General features: G+C 46.0%; 1 protein-coding gene across 1 annotated transcript in view; it reads right to left on the bottom strand.

The window, feature by feature from the left end:
* The window catches only part of FRMD4B (FERM domain containing 4B), a 127096-nt gene extending 105041 nt beyond the window's left edge, over window positions 1–22055 (bottom strand). Inside the window, exon 1 of the mRNA XM_030568715.1 lies at window positions 21823–22055. Coding sequence (XP_030424575.1) covers window positions 21823–21984 — 162 coding nt within the window. The 5' untranslated portion in view covers window positions 21985–22055. The remainder of the gene's footprint in view (window positions 1–21822) is intronic.
* Window positions 22056–22577: the final 522 nt, after the last annotated feature.

Genomic DNA, 22577 nt, shown 5'->3' with positions numbered 1-22577 from the left:
TGTTCCCTTCAGAGCTGAGTCCTCGGCCAACAGCAGCCGCCGCTCTCTGGCCACCCAGCTCTGAAGGCAGCGCAGAAGTAAGGGTGGCAATACTGCAACCCCTCCTCCTACAATAACTTTGCAACACCCCCCTCCCTTGCAGTCCCTTTTTGGGTCAGGACCCCCAGTTTGAGAAACGCTGGGCTCCCCCGTGAAATCTACATAGTATAGGGTAAAAGCACACACAAGACCAGATTTCACGGTCCGTGACACATTTTTCACAGCCGTGACTTTGGTATGGCCCTAACTACATGGGAAACCAACAGCAAAATGGGACAAACACAGGCCTCAAAACTCCATAGTTAAAAAGTCAGGAAAATTAATAGGAAGCACTCAGTGCAAATCTGCAATAAACACAGTCAACGCAAAACTTCACAGAACATCTGCTTTCCTTGGCAGTAACACAGTTTATAAATCAATGCTTGTTAGTGGCATACTTATCACACACAATGCTGCCACTCATGGTAATAGTGTTACCATGCAGGGGGCCATGGTAATGTTTTGTTCCAAGGAGTCATGACAAAATCACCTGGGAACTAGTGAAAAAGCTCATGACCCTGGGTAACTCTTGTGATAATTAAGCAATAGCTGAGTGACACCAGTTTCGGGCACATTGCTACAAGGAAAATATTCTCCCTTCCCTTGAACAGCCAAAGCTGTCGTGGCTGATACAGATACGATACATTAGAGGCAGAGCCAACAGTATGGCACAGGACTGGGAAGTCAAGGGACCCGTGACCTATTCCTGGCTTTGATCGCTTAAGATCTCTGTGCTTCTATTTCCCCATCTGCAAAATGGGGATAAAGATACTGACTTCCTTTGTAAAGTGCTTTGAGATTTCCTGATGAAAAGCACTGAATATTAATCATCATCATCATCCTATTAGGTCAACTCCTTGGGGTATCTGTGACCTATTCTCCTCCTCCTCCTTCCTCTCAGCCCCCATCTCCTCTCCCTTCTCCTAGTTAGTGGCCAAAATCTTTCAGTCCTTTACATACCTTCCCTTCACATTCAGCTTCTCTCACTGTTGCCATCTGCAGTTTATCACAATGTAGCTCACACCATGGAGAGGGTAACAGCACTGGAGACAGTCTCCTCTCAGGGCTTGTTTACACAGGAAGATGTACTGTAATAACTATCCCACTATAACTCCTTGTGGGGTTACTTTGGAATAAGATTGTCCACATATCAAGTTATACCGGTATAACTATAGTGGTATAATTTTACAGGTAAGTTTCCCCATGAAGACAAACCCTTAACATGCGCCGTCCATTCTACCTTCTGAATACCAGGCAGCCTAGGTGCCCAAATGGTGTTCACTAGAGAGATTATCAATTCCTCATTTCTTGGCTGTGCTTTTTTTTTTTTTTTTTTTTTTTAAGTAACTGTCTTTTTCCCTAATATTTTACTTAGTATTGTGTAGCCTCAATGCGCTGTTCAGACCCAAACTCATTACTTCTCACGGTACCCCGGGTAAAGATTCTGAGCCCCCTTTTACAAATAGAGATATTGAGACCCTAAAGTGAAGTGACTTGCTGAAATCTACACAGTAAAATTCAGTGACAGAGCGAGGCCAGGACTCAGGATCACCCAACTCGCAGCCCTGTGCTCATTCTTGCCAACCGCACAGCCTCCCAGTTGTTTTAAAAACAAAAACAAGAGAGGATGAATGACACAAAAAAGATCTTTGCATCTTTGGGCTGGCAGAATACTTTCACTTTGAGGCATCAGGGAGGAGATCCTCACCCCCACCCTGGCCCCTTGTCACTGCTCCAGCCCTCTCACCTGGCATAACGTGGGCCTTCCATTTCCATATCAGCTGGAGGACAATTCCTCTGGTGTAAGTACAGAGGAACACAGCCACAAACCTGTCTTCTGAGTACCCACTCACAAGCTCAGGTGGGGGCAAGCTAGGGACTGGGCCACAGCACTATGCAGATTCTGGGCGGCACTGCTACCAATAGGGCACTCAGGAGAGACTGTTATAACTTAAGACAGGCCCCCAGAGCTAAGTTATGCAAGGAGCTACTACATTTCCCAGAGCAGCCCAAGCTGAGGAGGGTGCAAAGGTGTCTTGAAAGTTACTGCAGCCCCGGGTTGCACCCCTTAGAGATGCACCCCAATCTCTGTCACAGAGAACACACTTCTTTGTCGGGCATGTCCCATTTTATGGTAGTTGGTAGCGCGGGTGACTTCCTACCTCGCTATCTCTATGGCCTGGGAGTATTTTTTTCTGCATTTGGGGCAGGTTTCCACATTGTGCTGCCCCTGCCTGAATGCGGCTAGAACAGCTGCCTCATTGGAAGTCTGTCTGCTGACCTCAGAACTAATCCGCGGGCGGGAGCTCAGCAATGAGGCTGGCCCAGCATCCCCTCTTCTGTCGGGATACTTTGCCGAGTTTTCAAATTTTGAGACAATTGTCAGCATCCAAGACACCATCCCTGACCCACTTGAAATGGAAACTGCCGGCCGGCCTGCTGGGGTACATGAGCAGTTACAAAATAAAGACTAAATCTGCTCTTGGCGAGAGGTTTTCTCCAGGCCCAGTGGATCACCACGCTCTGCTGTCACTGCAGTCCTTGTCTCTCTCCCCATGGCATGCTGCTTCCCGCCTCCCAGATTTCTTTTCTTCTCTGATGCCTTCACATATGTTGCCTGCCTGCCTCCCCACTCCATCTCCCGTGTTTGCTTCCTGCACTTCAGTGGCATCTCTTGCTCCCTCAGCGATTCTTCACTGCTTTTGTCCTAGCCTCAAAAGCCCCTGGCAGAGGGAGGACTTGAGCCCCATTCCATTCCTGCTTTCCCAGCAAGTTGCCCGTAGCATCGTTCCTTTCCTTGCAGTCACTGCCTCCCTTTCTCTGCAGTTTTTCACCTTTCCCAGACTCCCTTCCTTGTTCTCTCCACAACAGCCTTTCCTCCCTGGAAGGCTGCTCACACCCTCTCAGTTCTTTCACTTCCTTCCCCCCACCTCCCCTTCCTTCCCCCAGTGCCTCGCCAACTCCTTCTGCAGGATCCTTCTCTTCCTCTATGGCTCCCCCCCAAAATCCTGTTTCCCTTCCCACCCTGCCTACTCCGTCTGCACCTTCTGTCCCAGCCTCAGTGCCACGCACACTTGGCAGCCTTCCCTCTTTTTCTTGGCCGCTGTCCCTCAGGAGAACCAGTCACCAGTCTTGAACAGACATTAGGTAAGCCGGAAAGAAAAAAGGGCTATGCCAGAGGGAGCCACCTGAATTGGCTTTAAAAGTACAGAAGAAAAAACACCCTTCTGGAATAAGGCAAAGATTTAGCCTCATGATCCATTAATGAGTGTCCTCATCATCAAACAGAATTTCTGAGGGTAGCTACATCTTGATGCGCTGGCTTGCCCGGGTGACACACATTGTTAGCCATTTAAATGGTTTTGACAGAACTGGACTTTCCGCGCTTCTTTCTTAAAGGAGAACAAGGGTGTCTGATCAAAGAGCCTTCCGAAAGGCTGTTAATGAGTTCCATGTGACCTGCCGTATCTTCGGTGCCAACCCTTTCATAAGATGTAGCGGGGATGGAGGAGCAGAGATCTTACTGATGAGACTTTGAACATTTACAAATTGAAAGATGCTACTGTGCCAGTTACTGCCTGCCTTTCCTCAGGACTCGCTCCATGTTGAGTAACATAGTTTTAAAGCAGTATTTCAAAGCAGTTTATCACGGTAAAAGCTGAAAATGCATTTTCTGTGAAATTGAAAAGGATGGACCCGATCTCCAGCAGCAAAGTTGCTGGTTTAGATTTAGCATTTTCATTTAAAAAAGCCAAAGCAGTGATTAGAACAATGGCAGGGAAAGCAGATGTAAATGCTGAGAGTAAACAAACACACACTCCCCATGCTGGAGTTCAGAAGATGCCAGTAAAGTTAGGAGAGCTAATCTTTAGAAAAAGAGCTAACACAAATATTTAAGTCTGCACCCTGAAAAGATCCAAGAGCAAGCTCACTTTGTTTTCTGTTGTCCTCACGCTCCCCTGCTGCCTATAACTCTAACTCTGCAGAGCTCTATTCTGTTTAAGTCAGGACACAGCGCAACAGCAATAAACAATGTTATCTGCAGCTGGTAAGCATCAGAAATAAATGTATTCTCTTACCTCCAAGCCACAAACTCGGGTAGCTTAAAAGGTCTGGAGAAACCCAAAAAGTTACACATCAAAGAGTGCATGTACTAAGCCTTGATATTTTTCTCTCAGTCCGAGCTAGTGGAAGTGGGGACACACAATCCCTGACTTCTTCCGTTGCTGTATAATCTCAAGGAAATGACCTTACTGTTTGTTGCTTTGATTACAGATTCAAAAACAAAAGCCCTTCCAGCATTAGTAAAGGGATGCAAGATGTTGAAGTCTGATATTTGAAAGGGTGAAAAAAATCCATTTTTGATTATTATTTTGTAACAATACCCCTTTTTGTGATCAAATTAACCTATGAAAATTAAAACCCAGCATCTATCAAAGTCATCTTAGAACACACCAGCCCCGTGGCAACAAGCTCTCTCACTGGGGTCAGAGCCTAGCTTTCTCCCAGCCGCAGATTTCTCCTTAAAAGGGCAGCTGAGTACTGGAGTCAGCATAGCCAGCTCTACACCATGCCCACAGTGCAGGGGCAGAAAGGGGCAATGTACACGACTGCAGAGCTGAGGTTTAAAGTGAGGAGATCTGGGTTTAGTTCTTGCTCCAGCCATTTCTGAAGCCCAGATGCTTCTGTGCATCTATGAGTGGGCTGGGGACAAACTAATCTCAATGGCCAACTAAGAGCCAAATATCTGTACCTTGCCTCTGACATGCACACCTGTTAACCCTGAATTATCTGTAGGAACATCCGGGAGGAAACCAGAAGGAAACCTTTTAATCACAGTTGCCAACTTTCACGTGGTAAATAAGCACCCCGACTTTCACAATAAGCCAAAAATCAAGCTAATCTCATTTCAAAACAAAGCCCAAACAGCCAATCCCTAAGAGCCCCAATTCTTTGTGTGACCTGGCGTGCAGTCTGGGACTGTGGTGGGCCCGCTGTGCACCCCTTACTCTCTTCCCATCTTGCCCCTGCTTGCCGGGAGCCGATCAAAGAAAAAAAAACCCGCAACAAGCTACAAGTCAAACAAGCTACAAGCCATAAACTAGCCAACAAGCAACTCACAAGCCAATTAAGCCAAAAACAAGCCCAATTTTTGCATTTTTTCCACAGGTTTGGCATGTCTGCTTTTAACTGCACTGTTGTACGTTAAACCAGGAGAACTTTTCAGAGAGAGACAATGGGAAAAAGGTAAATATTTGGCTCAAAATTGGGGCTGCTCCTGCTAAATAGGAAAGGCTGTCTGTTGCATGGCACAGAGACACTTCTTAACTTCAATCAGAAATCTGTGCATGGGGCAATGGTAGGGATACTTTAGAATTAGCACTAAACCCCATCCCCTCCCACCCGAGTCCTTGCTGGCCTGACTGAACGTTGGGCCTAAAGCAGGGCTAATCCATTATTTTTTGTCAAGGTCCAAATTTCTTGGTCAAAGTATCAACAAGGTCCAGACTCCAGAGAAAATAATAAATATAACAACAACGTTGATAATAATAAGTAAATATAAAGATTTTGGGGTCTTTTCAAAAGAGTTTGGTGGTCCAGATCTGGCACATGGTCCACTTACTGAGTACCCCTGGTTTCTAGGCCCTGCAGTATCTTATTTCTCCAGTCCAAATAGGCAATGCTGCGATGCTCAGAAGCTGCCTGTATATAAGGAAGACTGCATCATACATTCCTAGAGCTTAGAACTTCATTGCTTGGCATGGAAGTTGCTTTCTAGCCTCAAACCAAAGTGTGAACTGTGCTCAGACACTGGGCATTAAAGGAACTACTATTCATTCCAATTCAATGCCATTGACGGAGGAGAAGCCGCAGGTATTGTTATGGCAGGCACCCCTAAGGGATGCTATTACATAAAACCTTCCAAACTCACATACTAAGGACAAGAACAAAATCTGACTTTTGGAAAGGACATGGTGCATTGTTAGTTTTTGGATTGGCAAGGTTTGTATAAAAGGCACCTTCTGGAAGTGTTGCTCAACTAGCACCAGGAGAATTCACCCTCTGCCTTGGTCTCTGATTAGAGTTAATCCTTGAGGCAGAGTTGCTCCCTAGATACGGGGGGCATTGAGGCTGGGCTGCGATTCCTAGAAGAAGGTATTGCTCTGCATGCTGTTTGATCACCTCTGTTTCAGGTCGGCTGTTTGCGTGTAAACAAACAAGTTACACTTAGCTATATCTAGACTCTGCCTCACTGACTTCTCCTTTACTGGGATACTAACCTGACAGGCCCCAGACATCTGCAATTACCTGACAGAGGGGCAGTGGCTGTGTCAGAAAGGGACACTGGTGTGAGAAGAAGGGGCAACAGTATTGTATGCAGAGAATGTGGTTTGTTCTACTGTAAATGCTGAATGAAACTTTAGGACACACTTTGGCATAAAATATTTGAATAGCTGAAGTCCAACCTCCTTTCTACAGGCACAATCTGAGCCTGAAAAAATTATTTGTGGACATAAATCTGAGGATATATGATGTCAGCTATTTGAGCTGCACCTGCATTGGGTACTTAAGAGACAAGACCTCAAATTTGCTCCTACAAATGCAGGCACAGGGACTGCAAAAGGGAGACTAGCCTCTGAAAATGTAGCCTTGTATTTTTAGGAGACAATACCCCGCCCCCACCTTCAGCACAGTGTACACTTGTTGCAGACACCAGGCCACAGTCTCTAGTTGTGTAAATCTGCACACTGCCTTTGAAGTTGCACTGATTTGTATCACTTGAAAATCTGGCCCATTGAACCCAATGTCAACTGCAATGGTGGCCGAGTAAACACTGAGCAAGGGCCATAGGGTTTAGCCCATTCTGGTTCTGAACCAAACCCACTGAAGTCAACTGGTACATTCCATCAACTTTAGTGGACTCTGGATCTGGCCTCTGAACCCGGTAGGCGGAACTATCACTGAAGTTGATAGGAGTTTTGAACACAAAACAAGTGAAGAATAAGAGGTTCATAGTGGGAACTGGAGAGGATATTTTTCTTTTCATGCTGACAGTTGCTTGAGCTCAGAATTATACAGGGAAATAGCTACATATGCATGGAATAGCTCTTCAGTATTTTTCCATTTTTGTGTTTCTTATTACCACACTTAAAATAATTAAAATTAATTAGCCCAGAGGACATCCACTAGGGCAGGGGTAGGCAAATTTTTTGGGCCGAGGGCCACATCTGGGTGGGAAAATTATATGCAGGGCAGGGAGCTGGAGTGCGGGAGGGGGCATGGTGTGAAGGAAGAGGCTCAGGGCAAGGGATTGGGGCAGAGGAGGGGTGCGGGGTATATGAGGGGGCTCAGGGAAGGGGATTGGGGTGCAGGAGGGATGCAGACTGCAGGAAGGGGCTCAGGGCAGGGGGCTAGGGTGCACAGGGGTGGAGGGTGCAGCAGGGAGCTCAGGGCAGGGAGTTGGGCAGGGTGCAAGAGGGGTTTAGGCTCCAGCCCAGCACTGTTTACCTAAAATCAGGGCTGGCTCCAGGGTTTTTGCCGCCCCAAGCAGCAGGGGGGGTGGAAAAAACCCCATGATCGCGATCGGCAGCAATTCGGCAGCAGGTCCTTCCCTCCGAGAGCGACCGAGGGACCTGCCACCGAATTGCTGCCAAAGAGCGCGACTCTCTGCCCCTTCCCCTTGGTCGCCCCAAGCACCTGCTTGCTGAGTTGGTGCCTGGAGCCGGCCCTGCCTAAAGCGGCTCCAGGGTGGCAGCGGCACGCACCGGGGCCAGGCCAGGCTCCCTGCCTGCCTGCCCTGTCCCCAGCCCTGCTCCAGGAAGTGCTGCGGCCCCAGGGGGAAGGGGGGCGCACAGGGCTCTGTGTGAGATGCCCTTGCCATGCCTCCAGGTACCTTCCCCTGAAGCTCCCATTGGCCGGGAATGGGGGGAGGTGCCTGGAGGCAAGGGCAACACACAGACCCCTCTGCCCCCTGTCCAGGGGCTGCAGGGAAGTGCTGCCAGCTGCTTCTGCAGGGCAGCACAGGGCCTGCAATGCCATGGGGGGCAATACCGCAGGCCGGATCCAAAGCCCTGAGGAGCTGGAGTCGGCCCGCGGGCCGTAGTTTGCCCACCCCTGCCCTAGGGCCTGATCTTCTCACTGAAGTCAGTAGTCAGATTCTTAGGCCCAAATTTTCAGAAGCAGCCCTGCAGTGGTGTCCCTGGAGGGCCAGGTGGCCTACTGGTTAGCACACCTCGTTTGCAGTCTCATCTCCCAGGCAAAAGGAGGGCAGAGATATCTGGCTCCTACCCTTTGGCCAGAGATGTCCACAATCTCAGTCTACTTTGGAGCCATGCTCTCAACCGGGCCTGGTAAGGGGGATCCACATGCTCCCTCTCCACCAGGTCCCACCCCCATTGGGGAGCTGCACCGGTAACATCCTCCAAGCTGAAATGCTTAGTGTGCCATCCTGGGCCCCTTCCTACTTATACCCTCCTTTGCTTGGGGCATAGTCCCAAAATCCAGAATTTAATAGAGTCCAGAATGAGCAGAGCCCCGCAGGGCCTGCTGGTTCTTGAAGGGGGACTGGAGAAGATTATCTGGGGTCCTTATCAACGCTGTGGTAAACCTCAGGGTCAAAATTCCATCCGGGTTCCAGGAGAAGGCTTTATCTTCCCTCCAGCCAGTTCACCTTCCCATCCCCTTTCCCCTGGGGTTCTGATCTCCTTTTAATCTGCTACTCTAGCCACAGCATGCTCTGCTGGCCTGGAGAGATGGGGGTATCTGGGCCCAGTAGTGTCCTTTGACACCTTTGGGCCCAGTGTGGGGTTTGTACACCCTATCACAAATCCCCAAATTGAGACACCTATGGTCCAATTTTCAGAGCTGCTGGGCACCTGCAACTTCAGCTGAGATCAATGGGAAGTGCAAATGCTCAACACTTCTGAAAATGCAGCCTTACACGTCTAAAGTTGGACTTTTAACAACTAGGGCCCCAAAACAAGTCAGGCCCCCAAAACCATGAGATTAGATTAAAAATCATGAGATTTTTAATACATCTTTTTGGTTCTCTGTTTTTGCCTTCTGTCTTTTAAGCCTTTCGGGTGCACTGTGATCATGTTTTCACACTTTTTTTTTAAATGCAAGCTGAGATTCCTACCTGATCACATGATTCCAGGAGCTGATGCTTTAAGAATAGTACTCAGGATCACGAGACACATAATACAATAATTAGAGTTGGCAACATTGCAGAAGTAAGGCTCTGCTGTTCACACAGATTCAATCCGTTACACATCAGGGTTGCAGTAGTTAAATGAAAGGGTCACAGCTGACACGGTTTTAGTAAAAAAAAAGTGTTCATTTCATAAAAAACCCAAGAACCAAGATGGAAACTAGACAGTGAGTCATTTTTCCTTTTAGCAGCAACAGAAAATGTGACTGTTACCAGTGTGATGCCAACTTCTGCCCTAAGTGGAACAACCACCTGGGTCAGAAATAACAGGGACACGTGGCAAGAAAGAGAGAAGGCTGCAAAGCCTTTGGGAGGTTCCTAACATAGGATGGCACTGCATAGTTCGGTTGTACACGTCGGGCATATGCAGGTTTTCTTAGGGGGAAAAAAAGATCAGAATCTGAAAAAATATACACAGTGTACCTCTGAGTGCAGGGAGGACCACCAAGTTTACAATGGCACCATCAAAGCAGGACCACACGCAGAAGGGGCCCATTATGGTTCCCAGGCATGACTGCTGGAATCTCCCTAGAAGTAGGTGGGCCACTAGCTCCCAGACTGTGGCCCTGTCCCCCCCCACCCTTGACCCACCTCTTTCCACCCCCATTCCACTTCTTCCCGCAAGGCCCTCCCTCACAGCACCTCTTCCCCCAAGGCCCTGCTGCTCGCTTCTCTCTGTTGCCCCCGCACACACACACACCTTGCACCCCCGGCTCACCCTTGAGGCAGAAAAAATAAGTGATGGGGCCATGGCCCCCTGTCCCAGTGCCCTTGTTTGCAGCTGTCCGGTTTTCGACAAGTAAGTTCACTCGAAACATGGACCAGACTGTCCAGTCAACACTGCTGACTGGACACTGAAAGTCCAGTTACAGGAGTGACTGCAATGATCCGCCCCGCCAGGAGGGTGGGAAGAGCAGCTGCTGCTGCCTACAGGAGCTGCAGCTCAGCTGGAGAGAGAGAGAACTGACTCCAAGGGACCTGGCTCTGCAGGAGAGGTAGTTACTGGCTCCGCGCTGCCCGGGGGGGGGGGGGGAGGAATCCTGTCCACCCACCCTGCCTTGCCCATTTGTCCCCAGCCCTGCCTTGCTCTGGCCAGGGACTGACACCCCCCCACACACACACACTGTGCTTTTCCACTACTCCTGCCTCACTCCGGGAACCGATCCCCAACTGTGCTCTTGCCCCTGGATCCACCTCATGTTTGGCGCTGGGCCCACAAAGTTAATCTGGCCCTGGCAGGGAGACATAGGGACATGCAGTATTTTGACTGGTTACAAGGGCAAAAGTAGTAGGAGTCTAGTAGCGAGCTATAGTTCTGGAACTGGGAATGCCACTGGGAGCAGCATTCCTTTATGGTAGTTAGGGTTTGTAGCATCAGGCCTTTCAGTTGAGGCATAATCCATAGCCAGCTCTAAGATGACACCCCACTCCTAGCCAAATTCAGGCATAGGGAGAACAGTTACTTATTGGTTGACACTAAGGAGTCAAATTTTAAAAATACATATGTGCAATTTCATGTCTAAAGTGTGGGTGCAATTGCTGCAATTGCACATGCAAATAGAAACTTAGACTCACAACTGGCTCTTACACACACACCCCCGCTCTGAACATGCAACTGCGGTAATTGCAAGCAACAAATACAGCATTGTGAATGCAGCTATAAAGTCAGCCTCTAGTGTTCCCTGGTGGGAACCGGCCTTGACGGAGGGCTGCCACCTTTCCAGTGGTCAAAATACCGTTAAGGAATTCCTTCCTTTTTTGGGGGAGGTGGGGGATGGGGACAAACCACAACCCTTCTTCCCTCTTTTCCCCACACATCTGTCTATCCTCTTATTCCTGCTTATTTCCCTGCTTATTTCCCCTTCCCTCTTTCTTAGCGTTACTCATTCTGGGAAATATCTTCCTGTTCTAGCTGAAGTGGATGGGAGTTTAGCCATACCCTCCAATGGGAACAAGATTTGATTTTCTGTCCTCTTTGTTCCATCTCTCTCTCGTGCTCTCCATCCTTATTTTCCACCTCCCTCCTCCTCTTCATCCCATTATCCACTTTCTTTCCTTGTTCTCTCCCTCAGCTTCGCACACCTCCTCTTTATATCTCCAGCCTCTGCCCTTAAATGTACTCCCACTTACTCCTACATGATTCTCCAATCTCTTGACCTCCTCCCCAACCAAGGAGCTGGCTGTATGCAAGGTCTCCCGCAGCAGGTTCACATCAGATACAACAGCACATTCCATCCCATCAAGACAGAGGCAGACAGCGTTTGCATGACAAGAAATTAGTATACTTAAAAAAAATATAAAGGCTGAAAATAAGCATGTCGCCATTTGTACTCTTATTCAGGATTTCTGGGTGAAGTTTAAAGAATTGACCTATAAGTGGCTTAGATCCTTCCTATTGGAAAGGCTGCCTCTTCCTGTGGTATACAGCTACACTAGAGATCTGCATAGACTTTCAACCTAGGGCGCACTGTCAGTACAAATAAAAAAGGGCTCCTTTCAGGGGATTCTTTACAATGGCCCTAACTGCTTTGGAATTTGCTCCTCCTTTGCTCTGAAATTGCCTAGATCTAATGACCTTCAGGGCACGAAGCAAAGTATATATATTTTTCCTGGGCATCTGAAAATAGGGAGGGGGAGAATTATAAGGATGCTGGCAGAGGGCAGCAATTTGAGTTTTTACATTGCATGGCTTGCTGATGGAGGCTTATAATGGATTACACTCAGGGTATTACTTGTCTTGTATTTTTACGTTCGTTATTTTAAAGCATTTGTACAAATCTAAAGAGAGGATCATTTACAGAGAGAGAAAGAATGAATGTGCATGTGTGTTTGTGTGGAAGGATAACTTAAGCTAATCTATCTCAATGCTGATTACATTATCCTCTTTGCAGTCACTGAGAATGTGCTTGTCTCCATCTGTACAGGAGATCAGTAGAATTACTGATGACTAATTATGACTCCGATGTCTTAAGAGTGATGCCTTGATTTTTAGGGACAGTAAAACTAGAAGACAAAGGTATTGCAGTATTATTTTAAGCATTCACTGTCCATTTGATCTTTACAGAACACGGGCAAATGGAAAGACAACGATAGAAACCAGAAAGGACAAACAGAAATGGAGAAACACAGTGAGCTAAAATTTGCCCCAAATTCCACTTATGCAAACCCATCACCCAGCGAAGGGGAATTAATCAGACGTTCTGGAGAAGACTATATCTGTGGAAATGAAATACAAGCAGATTCCCTATGGGATCCCTCTATAAGAGTTTGTTTTTGAAAACTAACACCAGCTACGTTTGAAATGTTAACGTATTAGTGAACCACATCAGACTGAAAAAAATTACAGCTAATATAAATGGCTAGTGAAACTGGCACTGCGACATCTAGAAGGAAATGAGATGAAGCTCAGAGTCTGTTTATGAAGTTTGTCTGCTAAAATGGGAGGGAAGGGGCAGCGCAAAAATTTTATTTCATTTGAACAAACTCTTTCAAACAGAAACTGTTCTATCATGAGCTCAAGTGGAAACCTGTCTGGCAGAGACATTTGGAAAGTTGTTTTTGGAAAGTTGAGTTTGTAAAATTAAACCTAACTCTAAACTGGCAGGGCGGGGTGTGCCTTGAGCAAAGCTATGTTCTCAAGACTTCAGATGGTGTTAAAATATTTTAAAACTTGCTTTCAGGTGCTGATTAAAAAGAAAACCATTGCACTGTGTCAGAATGTTCTCTGCTTGTGTGGGGTGTTTGGGGAAAAAAGGGACCTTTTAAATAACCAGTAGTAAAGTCCAAAACAAAAATACAGAAATAGTATTTCCAAAAGGCGTAATTGCATTGATTCAAATCCCTTTGCAAAGCTGACCTATAACCACAGCAAAGGTTTTCAAAAGAGACTCATGATCCTGGGTGCTCAGCTGGAGACACTTAAAAAGGGCAGGTGCTCAGCACTTTCTAAAAATGAGGCCCCTTTAAAGGTATCTCATGTTGAGCTTCCAAACATGAGGACACTCAATTCAGTTGTCACTTTTGAAAGCCTCAGCCCATCAAGATGGACCTAGGTATTCTGAAGACTCATAGGAGCAAAAGCACTGGGCTGTATCCTGTGAGGTGTTGAACATGCTTAAACTCCCACTCCTTTGAGTATTCCACACTCCTCAGGCTCAGGCCTTTTCTTCTATGACCTTGAAAAGGAAAAACTAGAAAGTCTCACATTTTTGGTCAATATTTGTAAGAAAAATAGATGGTAGGGTGGGGTATTACAGGAAATGAGTAGTTTAGCTGTCCAGATTAACTGCATTTGCACCACAGGGAAGCAGAAATTGTCCATTTCCTCTCTTATTCCTCCACCCCAAATTAGGTGTGGAGCAGAGATATGGAGTGCCAAGCTTCTGCACTGTTGCTTCATCAGCAATTTCTTCACCTGACCTGGAGGAAACAACCTCCCTGAGGTTAAAATGAGTCTTGTCTATAAATCACACAAGTTCAGCATATGTACCTGCAGATCAGACTCTGACAGACATAAGTTGTTCACTTATACATCTAGTTTCAGAGGTGCCTCTTCCCTCCTCTGTTTTTATGATTTTCCTTGGGCATCAGAATGGTTTCTCCTCTTATGTACACACACCCACACATGCCAACATTAACAGCTGAGCCTGGAGTCAGGTGTGTTTTAACTTGCAAAACCCACTTGTCCACATGTCCTCAATTTGCCCCAATGGTCTCAAAGCATGAAAATTCTATTGCCTGATAGGAAGAGAACGCTCTGGGATACATGTATGCAAAGTAACATGCAAGGTAGTTTGGGGTCTCATTGATAATCAGGCCAGTAGTATGACAAATAACCACAATGTGGAAAAAGCGCTGGTATAACAGATTCATATATCCAACATTGCTTATTAGTCTCAGAGAGAGAGGGGATCCTACATCATATGTTCTAGCCCAGTTCTCTTTTCTCTTTACCTGCACTGAAATTAGATAAAACATAGATGGCCTTTAATTTTAGAAGAGAGAAATCTGTTTATTTGAGGCAAATGACACCACACTATTTTTACATTGGAAGAAATGTCCCTGACACCCATAGATGCTTAAGTGAGCTTGTGCACCTCAGAGTTTTCAGTAATTTTTCCCCAGTGGCCCCGCTATCAGCCCAGAGAGCTACAGATATTACTGCAAAGATGTCACCCCTCTTTCCTCCCTCCCCCAAACAAATGGGTACCGTGCTTGGAGATGTCTACGCTGCATTTTTCATTTGGGATTTTTGTCGAAGCCCTAATGGTATTTGCTCTTATTGACTTGCCAAAATTGCAAAGAATGTTTTCATCAGCACTTTGCACGTTTCAATGTTGTTTCTAGGACAGACCTCCTGGATGCTCTATGCTGTATGGAAGAGACAAGGTTCCTTGGCGTATAGATTCAGTTCTCTGTGACAGGAAAAATTCATGTACAATATGTTTTGTTCTTTTATCCAGGGTTCAGAGGTTATTTAAGAGTGAAACAGGACATCATGTCCCCTCCCTACATCACAGGAATTGCTCCAAATACATAGGACTGAGCAAATAAGCATCCTAGCTCGGTTGACAACTGTGACAGGTGATTACAGGCCTCCTGAGGAAGAGAAAGTTTCAAGTTCCTCCACTGGGGATTCTGTGTGTGAAAAACAGGCTGCCAATTCTGCATCAGGGTCCAAAGTGAGCAAGTCCCTCAGCATGTGGGTGCCACTGAATGGTCAGTCAGGTCTCCAAGGCAGGTCTCTGTTGTGCCACTGCCGAGAACAGAGGCCTCCAGGTACTCTGTCCACATGACAATCCCCTCACCTGAATCAAGTTGAAAGGAGCAAGAGCTCCCAGTGCGGAAGTTCTAGGGTATTTATTTCCCCGTCTGACAGATAAAATCAGCTCTCTTTTTAGGTTAAACATGGTTGTTGGGCTCATGGCTGAATACTAATGACACTTCATTCGCCCTTTCAACTCAGCCTTGCAAGACAGTCATGAAAATTTACCAGCCCATGAAACAAAATCCTACTGGCCCTCCCTTTACCGTGATGATTTATAGTGATGAAAAAGCTAATGGCGTTTTACCCACTTGAAAAACAGAAGTTACTGGCCCCAGGTTAGTGGTTGAGGCACATAAATCTAATCACCTCTAAACTCTTCATAGTTAATCAGCAGTTCTAATACCATCCACCTCATCTTAAACCGTATTACTCCAAGAACACCACCATAGCTAGGTTTCTTAATTATTCACAGCTGTTAGCTAGTTAGACCACGCATGCCCTGGAAATCGAGATATAGAATGAAATATTTGAAGCCAATGAACAAATTACACCTTCAGGGTTTTTATTAAGAAGTGACTATTGCCAAATCTTTTATATACGGTCTTATTTCACCTCTGGAATATGGACACAAATGAAATCCAGAAGGCTCTGATTATTTTCATGCAATTAAATCCTTTTCCATCGCATTAAGTGTCTGTTCAGTTCCACTCACTAGTAAAAGGATAAGAAAGAAATGCACCTTTGTGTCATTAACCTGTCAGAGGTACTGCTGTGGTCCCCATTATTGGGGTATCAGAGCACTTCACAGACTTTAATGTATTTATCCTCCCAGACCCCCAGTGCTCCCCATTTAAATAAGGCACAGAAAGGCTATGTGGCAGCACAAGGACATGAACCCAGGTCTCCCAAGTCCTAGACTAGCGCCCTAACCACTGGACCATCCTTTGCTGAGAAACCTGCTTATATATAGGCTAAGGTTCAATACTACATTGAGGTCTGAGATTCTCAAGCTTCTTGCCAGTGTTCCTCCACCCCAGTCAATGGAGTTATATTAGGGTAAACTCGGAGTAATACAGCCGTGAATTCTGCCCTGCAACTATGCCAACATGCAACTGCATATAAAGTCCTTGGGAGCCTAGGTACCCAAATTAATCATTCCGTGCTTCCACAGTCCAAAATAAACAAAAAATCAACCCAACCCAAACCAACCCCCCTCCATCAAATTATGTTTTTAAGTAGACCCTCAGATGTTCAAACATATACTCATGGCATTTCATTGCAACAATTATGGGCTCAGACCTGCTCCCACTGGAGTCAATAGGAGGATTGCCATTCACTTCAATGGGAGAAGAACCAGGACCTAAAGCAATAGATTGTGGTGCATCATTTATACAATCCCCAAGGAAGAAAAGGTCAGTGTAGTCATTCACCCATTTCCCACATTAATAAATAAAGCCTCAATGATTATTACACAACTCAATTTAAAAATCTGAAGGTTGAAACCTGATTTGCGTAGGTGGGTGGGTACACCCCAATGCCTAGCATACAGAGCAAGCATTCCCTGAAGTGTTAGGCCAGGGGTGGCTAACCTGATCCTGAGAATGAGCCAGAATTTACCAGTGTACATTGCCAAAGAGCCACAGTAATAGATCAGCAGTCCCCCTGCTCCCAACACCTGCCGCCCACAGGCAGCCCTGCCGATCAGCGCCTCCCTCTCTCTCCCTGCACCTCTCGATCAGCTGTTTCGTAATGTGCAGAAGGCTCTAGGGGGGAGGAGCGAGGGTTAATGTCTCTTTCACCTATAAAAGAGTTAACAAACAGTGACCTGAAACACCTGACCAGAGGACCAATCAGGAGACAAAATACTTTCAAAACTGTGTGGAGGGAAGTTTGGGTGTGAGTTCTTTGTCTTGGTTCGGTGGCCCTCTCGGCTCTGAGAGTGATCTTTCTATCTCCAGGCTTTCTAATCTTCTGTTTCCAAGTTGTAAGTACAAGGAGAGTAAGACAATAGATTTATATATTTTTTTTGTATTTACATGTGTGTAGTTGCTGGAATGTTTTTAATTGTATTCTTTTTGGATAAGGCTGTTCATTCATTTTTTCTTTTAAGCAATTGACCCTGTATATTGTCACCTTGATACAGAGACCATTTTTATGTCTTTTTCTTTCTTTTATATAAAGTTTTGCTTTTGAAGACCTGTTTGTTTTTTTTCCCCCTTGTTGAGGCTGGAGGGAATTGAGTCTGTACTTAACAGGAACAGAGAAGAGGGGGGAAGGGTGGAATCCCTTTGTTTAGATTCATGGAGCTTGAATCTGTATCTCTTTCCAGGAACCCAGGGAGGGAACATCTGGAGGGGAGGAGGGGGAAGGGAAATGGTTTATTCCCCTTTGTTGTGAGACTCAAGGAATCTGAGTCTTGGGGTCCCCCAGGGAAGGGTTTGGGGAGACCACAGTGAGCCAGACACTGGAATTTTCTGGCTGGTGGCAGCGATATCAGATCCAAGCTGGTAATTAAGTTTGGAGGTTTCACGCTAGCTTCTCATGTTCTGAACTCTAAGGTTCAGATCTGAGTAGGAAAGTTATGATATGAGTGGCAGCGGTGTGGAAAAATAAGAATCCAGAAGCCAGTAGGAATATTATTTTCTTTTTCTCTGCTAGGGCTTTTAAGCAGAGAGAAAGAGTTTGGTTTAAAAAGGAGCCAGAGAGAATTTTTTTTTCTGTTCTCTCGTTACAGTTTGGCTTGCATATTAAGCAAGGAACTATTACGGTTGACAAAGGGTCTTTTGTTAAACTATAGCACTCCGATTGAGAGTCAAGTACTCAGCACAACACGCATGCAAATAAAGTGGTTTTTCTGGTTTACTTTACATTTAAAAGATTAGCTAGAGGAAGAAAAAAAAAGGCACTGTTGCTAGGCAAACGCCAGGAGACAACAGAGAGCCAGCAGTTCAAACAATAAACACCAGAGAGCACCCCAACACAAAAAAACAGGAACCATGACTTCCAAGGCAAAAATGGAGGCAGAGGCACAAATCAAAGAAGCAGACCATAGGTGACAAATGGGAAAAAAAGAGGTGGAGCTGAAAGAAAGGGAAGAAAACATCAAACTGGCAGCCCATAAAAGAGAACAAGAAGCCAAAGATGCAGCCCACCAACGAGAGATGGAAAAACAACAAAAAGAACTGGAAAAACAACAAAAACAGAGTGAAGAGAGGGAAAAAGAGAGAAAGCATGAAATGGACTTGGCGCGGGCAAGGCAGGATGCTCCAGCCAGTCCTAACAACCCTGCACCAATGATTGTTCCACATCACAGGAAATTTCCCACCTACAAGGCAGGTGATGACACTGAGGCCTTAGAAAATTTTGAAAGGACCTGTCTTGGGTACAGCATCCCTGAAGACTGTAAAGCTGAGGTCACAGCTCAGTGGACCCTTAGCAGAGGTGGCGGCTGAAATGCCAAAGGACAGAATGAACAATTATAAACTGTTTCAAAACAAGGCCAGATTCAGAATGGGAATAACCCCGGATCAGGCCCATCGGCATTTCAGAACCCAAAAGTGAAAACCAGATGTGTCATTTCCCAGACTCGCCTACTACACTGGGAAAAATTATAAGGCCTGGATATCAGGAACCAAATGTTAAATCCTTGGACGAACTGCACCTCCTCATACAAATGGAGCAGTTCTTGGATGGTGTTCCTGAGGACATAACACGGTACATACAAGATGGAAAACCCAAAAATCTCACCGAGGCGGGGGAGATTGGAGCCAAATGGCTGGAAGTGGCAGAAAGCAAGAAAGCTACTGTCAAGGGGAATGAATACCCCAGGGGGCACACCGACAATAAACCCTACAACCGAGGGCAACCCAAGACCCCTCCTACAACCCAAGGAAAGCCACAGACCCCCTATTCTTCCACTTCACCAGTCTCCAGTAACCCACCTCGACCCAGTGACCAGTCAGCTGGAAGATGCTTTAAGTGTAATGAACTGGGACGTATAAAGGCCAACTGCCCAAAGAACCCCAACCAAGTGCAGTTCATTACACCACCATCACACCAAAGATCCCCAGGCCCAGATGCCTCTCAAATACCCTTGGAGCGAAGGGAAACTTTGAGAGTGGGCGGAAAGAAGGTTACTGCGTGGAGAGCCACGGGGGCACAAGTGTCAGCTATCCACCAATCCTTCGTAGACCCCAAATTCATCAACCCAAAGCCCCAAGTGACAATTTACCCCTTCATGTCACAAGCTGTAGACTTGCCTACAGCTGAACTGCCTGTCCAGTACAAAGGCTGGTCAGGAATGTGGACTTTTGCAGTCTATGACAATTATTCCATCCCCATGCTACTGGGGGAAGACTTGGCCAACCAGGTGAAGTGGGCCAAGAAAGTGAGGCACAGCTGGCTCAGGGGAGGGGGCTGGAAGGGGTGGAGTTGAGGAAGGGCCTGTGGCACAGCCACGGGTTGAGCAGCGAGCACTCTGTAGCACATTGGAAAGTTGGCACCTGTAGCTGCAGCCCCGGAGTCGGTGCCTATACAAGGAGCTGCACATTAACTTCTGAAGAGTCGCATGTGGCTCCGGAGCCACAGGTTGGCCACCCCTGCACTAGGCTGTTTGGTCCACCAATGCATCTAGCGGCTGTCCTTTCACCAAAGGGGGTGTGGCCTCCACACTGGAGGTGTGGCTAGGCCCCTCCCGCAACTGCTGAGCACTGGCACAGTGAGCAAGTGTTACATTTTTTCCGAAGCACGCCCAAGTCCAGCTTCTGATCATGCTATTCAAGTGCCCTTTTGAGGCATTCTGCTCTCTCTACTGCTGCTGGGAACACATCTTCCATTAGCACTCCAGGGTGGGGCAAGCGCACAGTTTGGCACTACAGGAGTAGGACACAGAGTGCACATTTTCACTTCGTAAAATGCCCGGAAGCGCTAAGGATGTGTTGGTGAAGGTTTTTTTAAAAGGATGCCACAAGCCGCCTTTGTGGAAGGAGAATCATGTGGTGGTAGGCTCAGAGCACAAGACTAAACAAAATTAAAGATTAAACCCTCAGCACCAACCGGTACACTCAGTAGCTTTGGACAAGCAAAAATTTGCATGATCCTTGGTTCTAAAAGGTTTTTTAAAAAAAACTTTTAAAGCCCCTTTACTAAAGTACACGGATTAAGTCCTTGCTCAGAGTCAGGGTATGGCTACCTTACAGAGCCTATATTGGCTAGTTATGCCACCACAGAAGGAGTATTTCTATTGGTGCAGGATCCCCACTTCCCCGGATGATGTTAGCTATGTTGCCAGAAGCACGCTTCTATCGATATAACTGGGTCAACACTGCGGGTTTTGCTGGCATAGCTATGTCAGTCAGCGGTGTGAGGAATGACTGAGATAGCAGTGCTGACATAACTTAAGTGTAAACCCAACCTCAGTCTTTACTCTGGCAAAATTCCCACCTAGAACAATTTTGCCTTTCTTAAGGACTAAGATTTTGTCTTCAGAAAGATGGAGTAAAAACTAAGAATGTACTTTTCATTTTGTACCATATACCTCTTAATGTACCCTTAGGAGTCCAGGCAGTTCAATTGCCAGCCTTTGTTGGAATGGGATTCAAGGACATGAGGTACATTCATATGGCCATACAAGTGCCATTTTGCTGAGCATACATCATAAAAAGGGGTTCTATGCAATGCAGCCAGTTGATGTTCTAACATTCAAAAGATCTTGCCTTCATTTTACAGCAGCACTCTCATTTGTGGGCATAACAGAGATTTAAATAAGATTTCATATTTAGGGGCAGATTTCCACTTTAAGTGGCTTTCAGACGGAAGTACATAGTGATGGTTTTGGAGAAGAGGATTCCTACACACTGCGTCATTTGCTAGAATACAATGTATGGCGGGGGGGAAATCAGTCTCATTGTAATAAATGTTTACGCCTATGGTGTGATCAGACAAAACACTGTCTTAGTCAGGAAAAACAAATAAAGAAAACCCACTGGCTTCAATTGTGATTGGATAACACAACACTTGCAGACAAAAAAAATGCAGAAACCTATTTGCAAAGCAGGTGCAAATGAAGTAGTGAAGAGAGGATCTGCTAAAGCATACTTCATAGTACAGTTATATCAGGACTAATGTTGGTTATCCTTTCCTTGGATAACAACCATTTCGTGATGCAAACTATTATGGTATATATATTATGATATATTATGATGGAACTTTCCTTAATAGCTATTCGGGAAATGCAAATGAACTAGAAAAAATAAGCTACAGACCGTTTCTCCTGCCACAGCACTTTTATCTCAGACAGTCTGATGCAAATGCAGGCTGTGTATTGACAAACCTATCAGCTTCAAAGTACAAGTGACTGTGAGAGCAACTAACGACTCTCTCGAAAGGCTATGATAGAAAGGACAGTTAGTCTCAAAAAACAATTTTCAACACATCAGCCTGCAAGATGCATTTTACACAGCACCAATCTCTCAAACAGGGATTTTACAACACAGACACCCAGAGCTGATTAAATCATTTGAACTGAAATATTTAGTGACTCCTCAGACTTGTAGATTTCAAATCTGACTAGTTATCCTAACACAAGGGAGGCTGGAAGCATAACTTGGAAGTAATTAACAGCTTCATACTAAACGTGCTGTCTTATTAAATGACTCTTTAATCACATTATCGAATACACACACATACCACTAGTAGGAATTAGTAAATTTCTGCTAGATAATATTCTGGCATTTTTAAAAGCAAACAACAATTCCCATAGGTTTACCTGATAAACTTCTCTGAGACCACACCACGTTCTCATCGCCTGATGGCAAGCTCTCACTCTCTGCGTGTACCACCTTCTCAAAGCCGATACTGTCAAGTTCCAAAGAAACCGGCTCCCATCGAAAAGCAAGTCTTCTACTCCGCACATGAACACCGAAGCCATGATCTACTTTTTCAAAATCCTCTCTTCCTGCCGCACTCTGTGTACTCAGTTCAACGCCTGCCATTAGAGCAGCTTCATTTTACATGGAGTGCAAAGGGTAGGGCTGTTGCGAGAAGCCAGGGTCAAATCTTAAAACAAACTCCTCTTTCACTCACTGTGCTTCCTGGGCAGACACGGAGGCATGCTCTGGGTGTTGCTTGAAGTCCAGCCAACGGCTGCAGTAGCTCAGCCCAACCAGAAGCTCACACAGCAGCCTTGTACTTCTTAACAGCTTATATAAATCTCTGCTAAGCTTCAGTAGCCACCACTGTGTATTCTAATTAAATTTTAACCCCTTTTCCATGTGCCCTGACAACAACCCCGTGTACACACACTACAGGAAAAGAATTGAGGGGAGTAGTCCTGATTAATACTCTCCACATTTTGATACTCAGCAGGCACTACACACATATCTATGGCACAGTGTGTGTGTGTGTATACACACACACACACTCCATCACCTCATTGTCTGCCTGAAAGGGAACAGCGCTGTCATCGGTTCTTTCTGGCTGAGCTGTTGATCAACGTTCGAAATCCTGCTTTAAACACCTCCA

This window comes from Gopherus evgoodei, chromosome 7 (genome assembly GCF_007399415.2).
Source record: "Gopherus evgoodei ecotype Sinaloan lineage chromosome 7, rGopEvg1_v1.p, whole genome shotgun sequence".
NCBI lineage: Eukaryota > Metazoa > Chordata > Testudines > Testudinidae > Gopherus > Gopherus evgoodei.
This window is presented reverse-complemented; position numbering and strand designations above follow the sequence as displayed.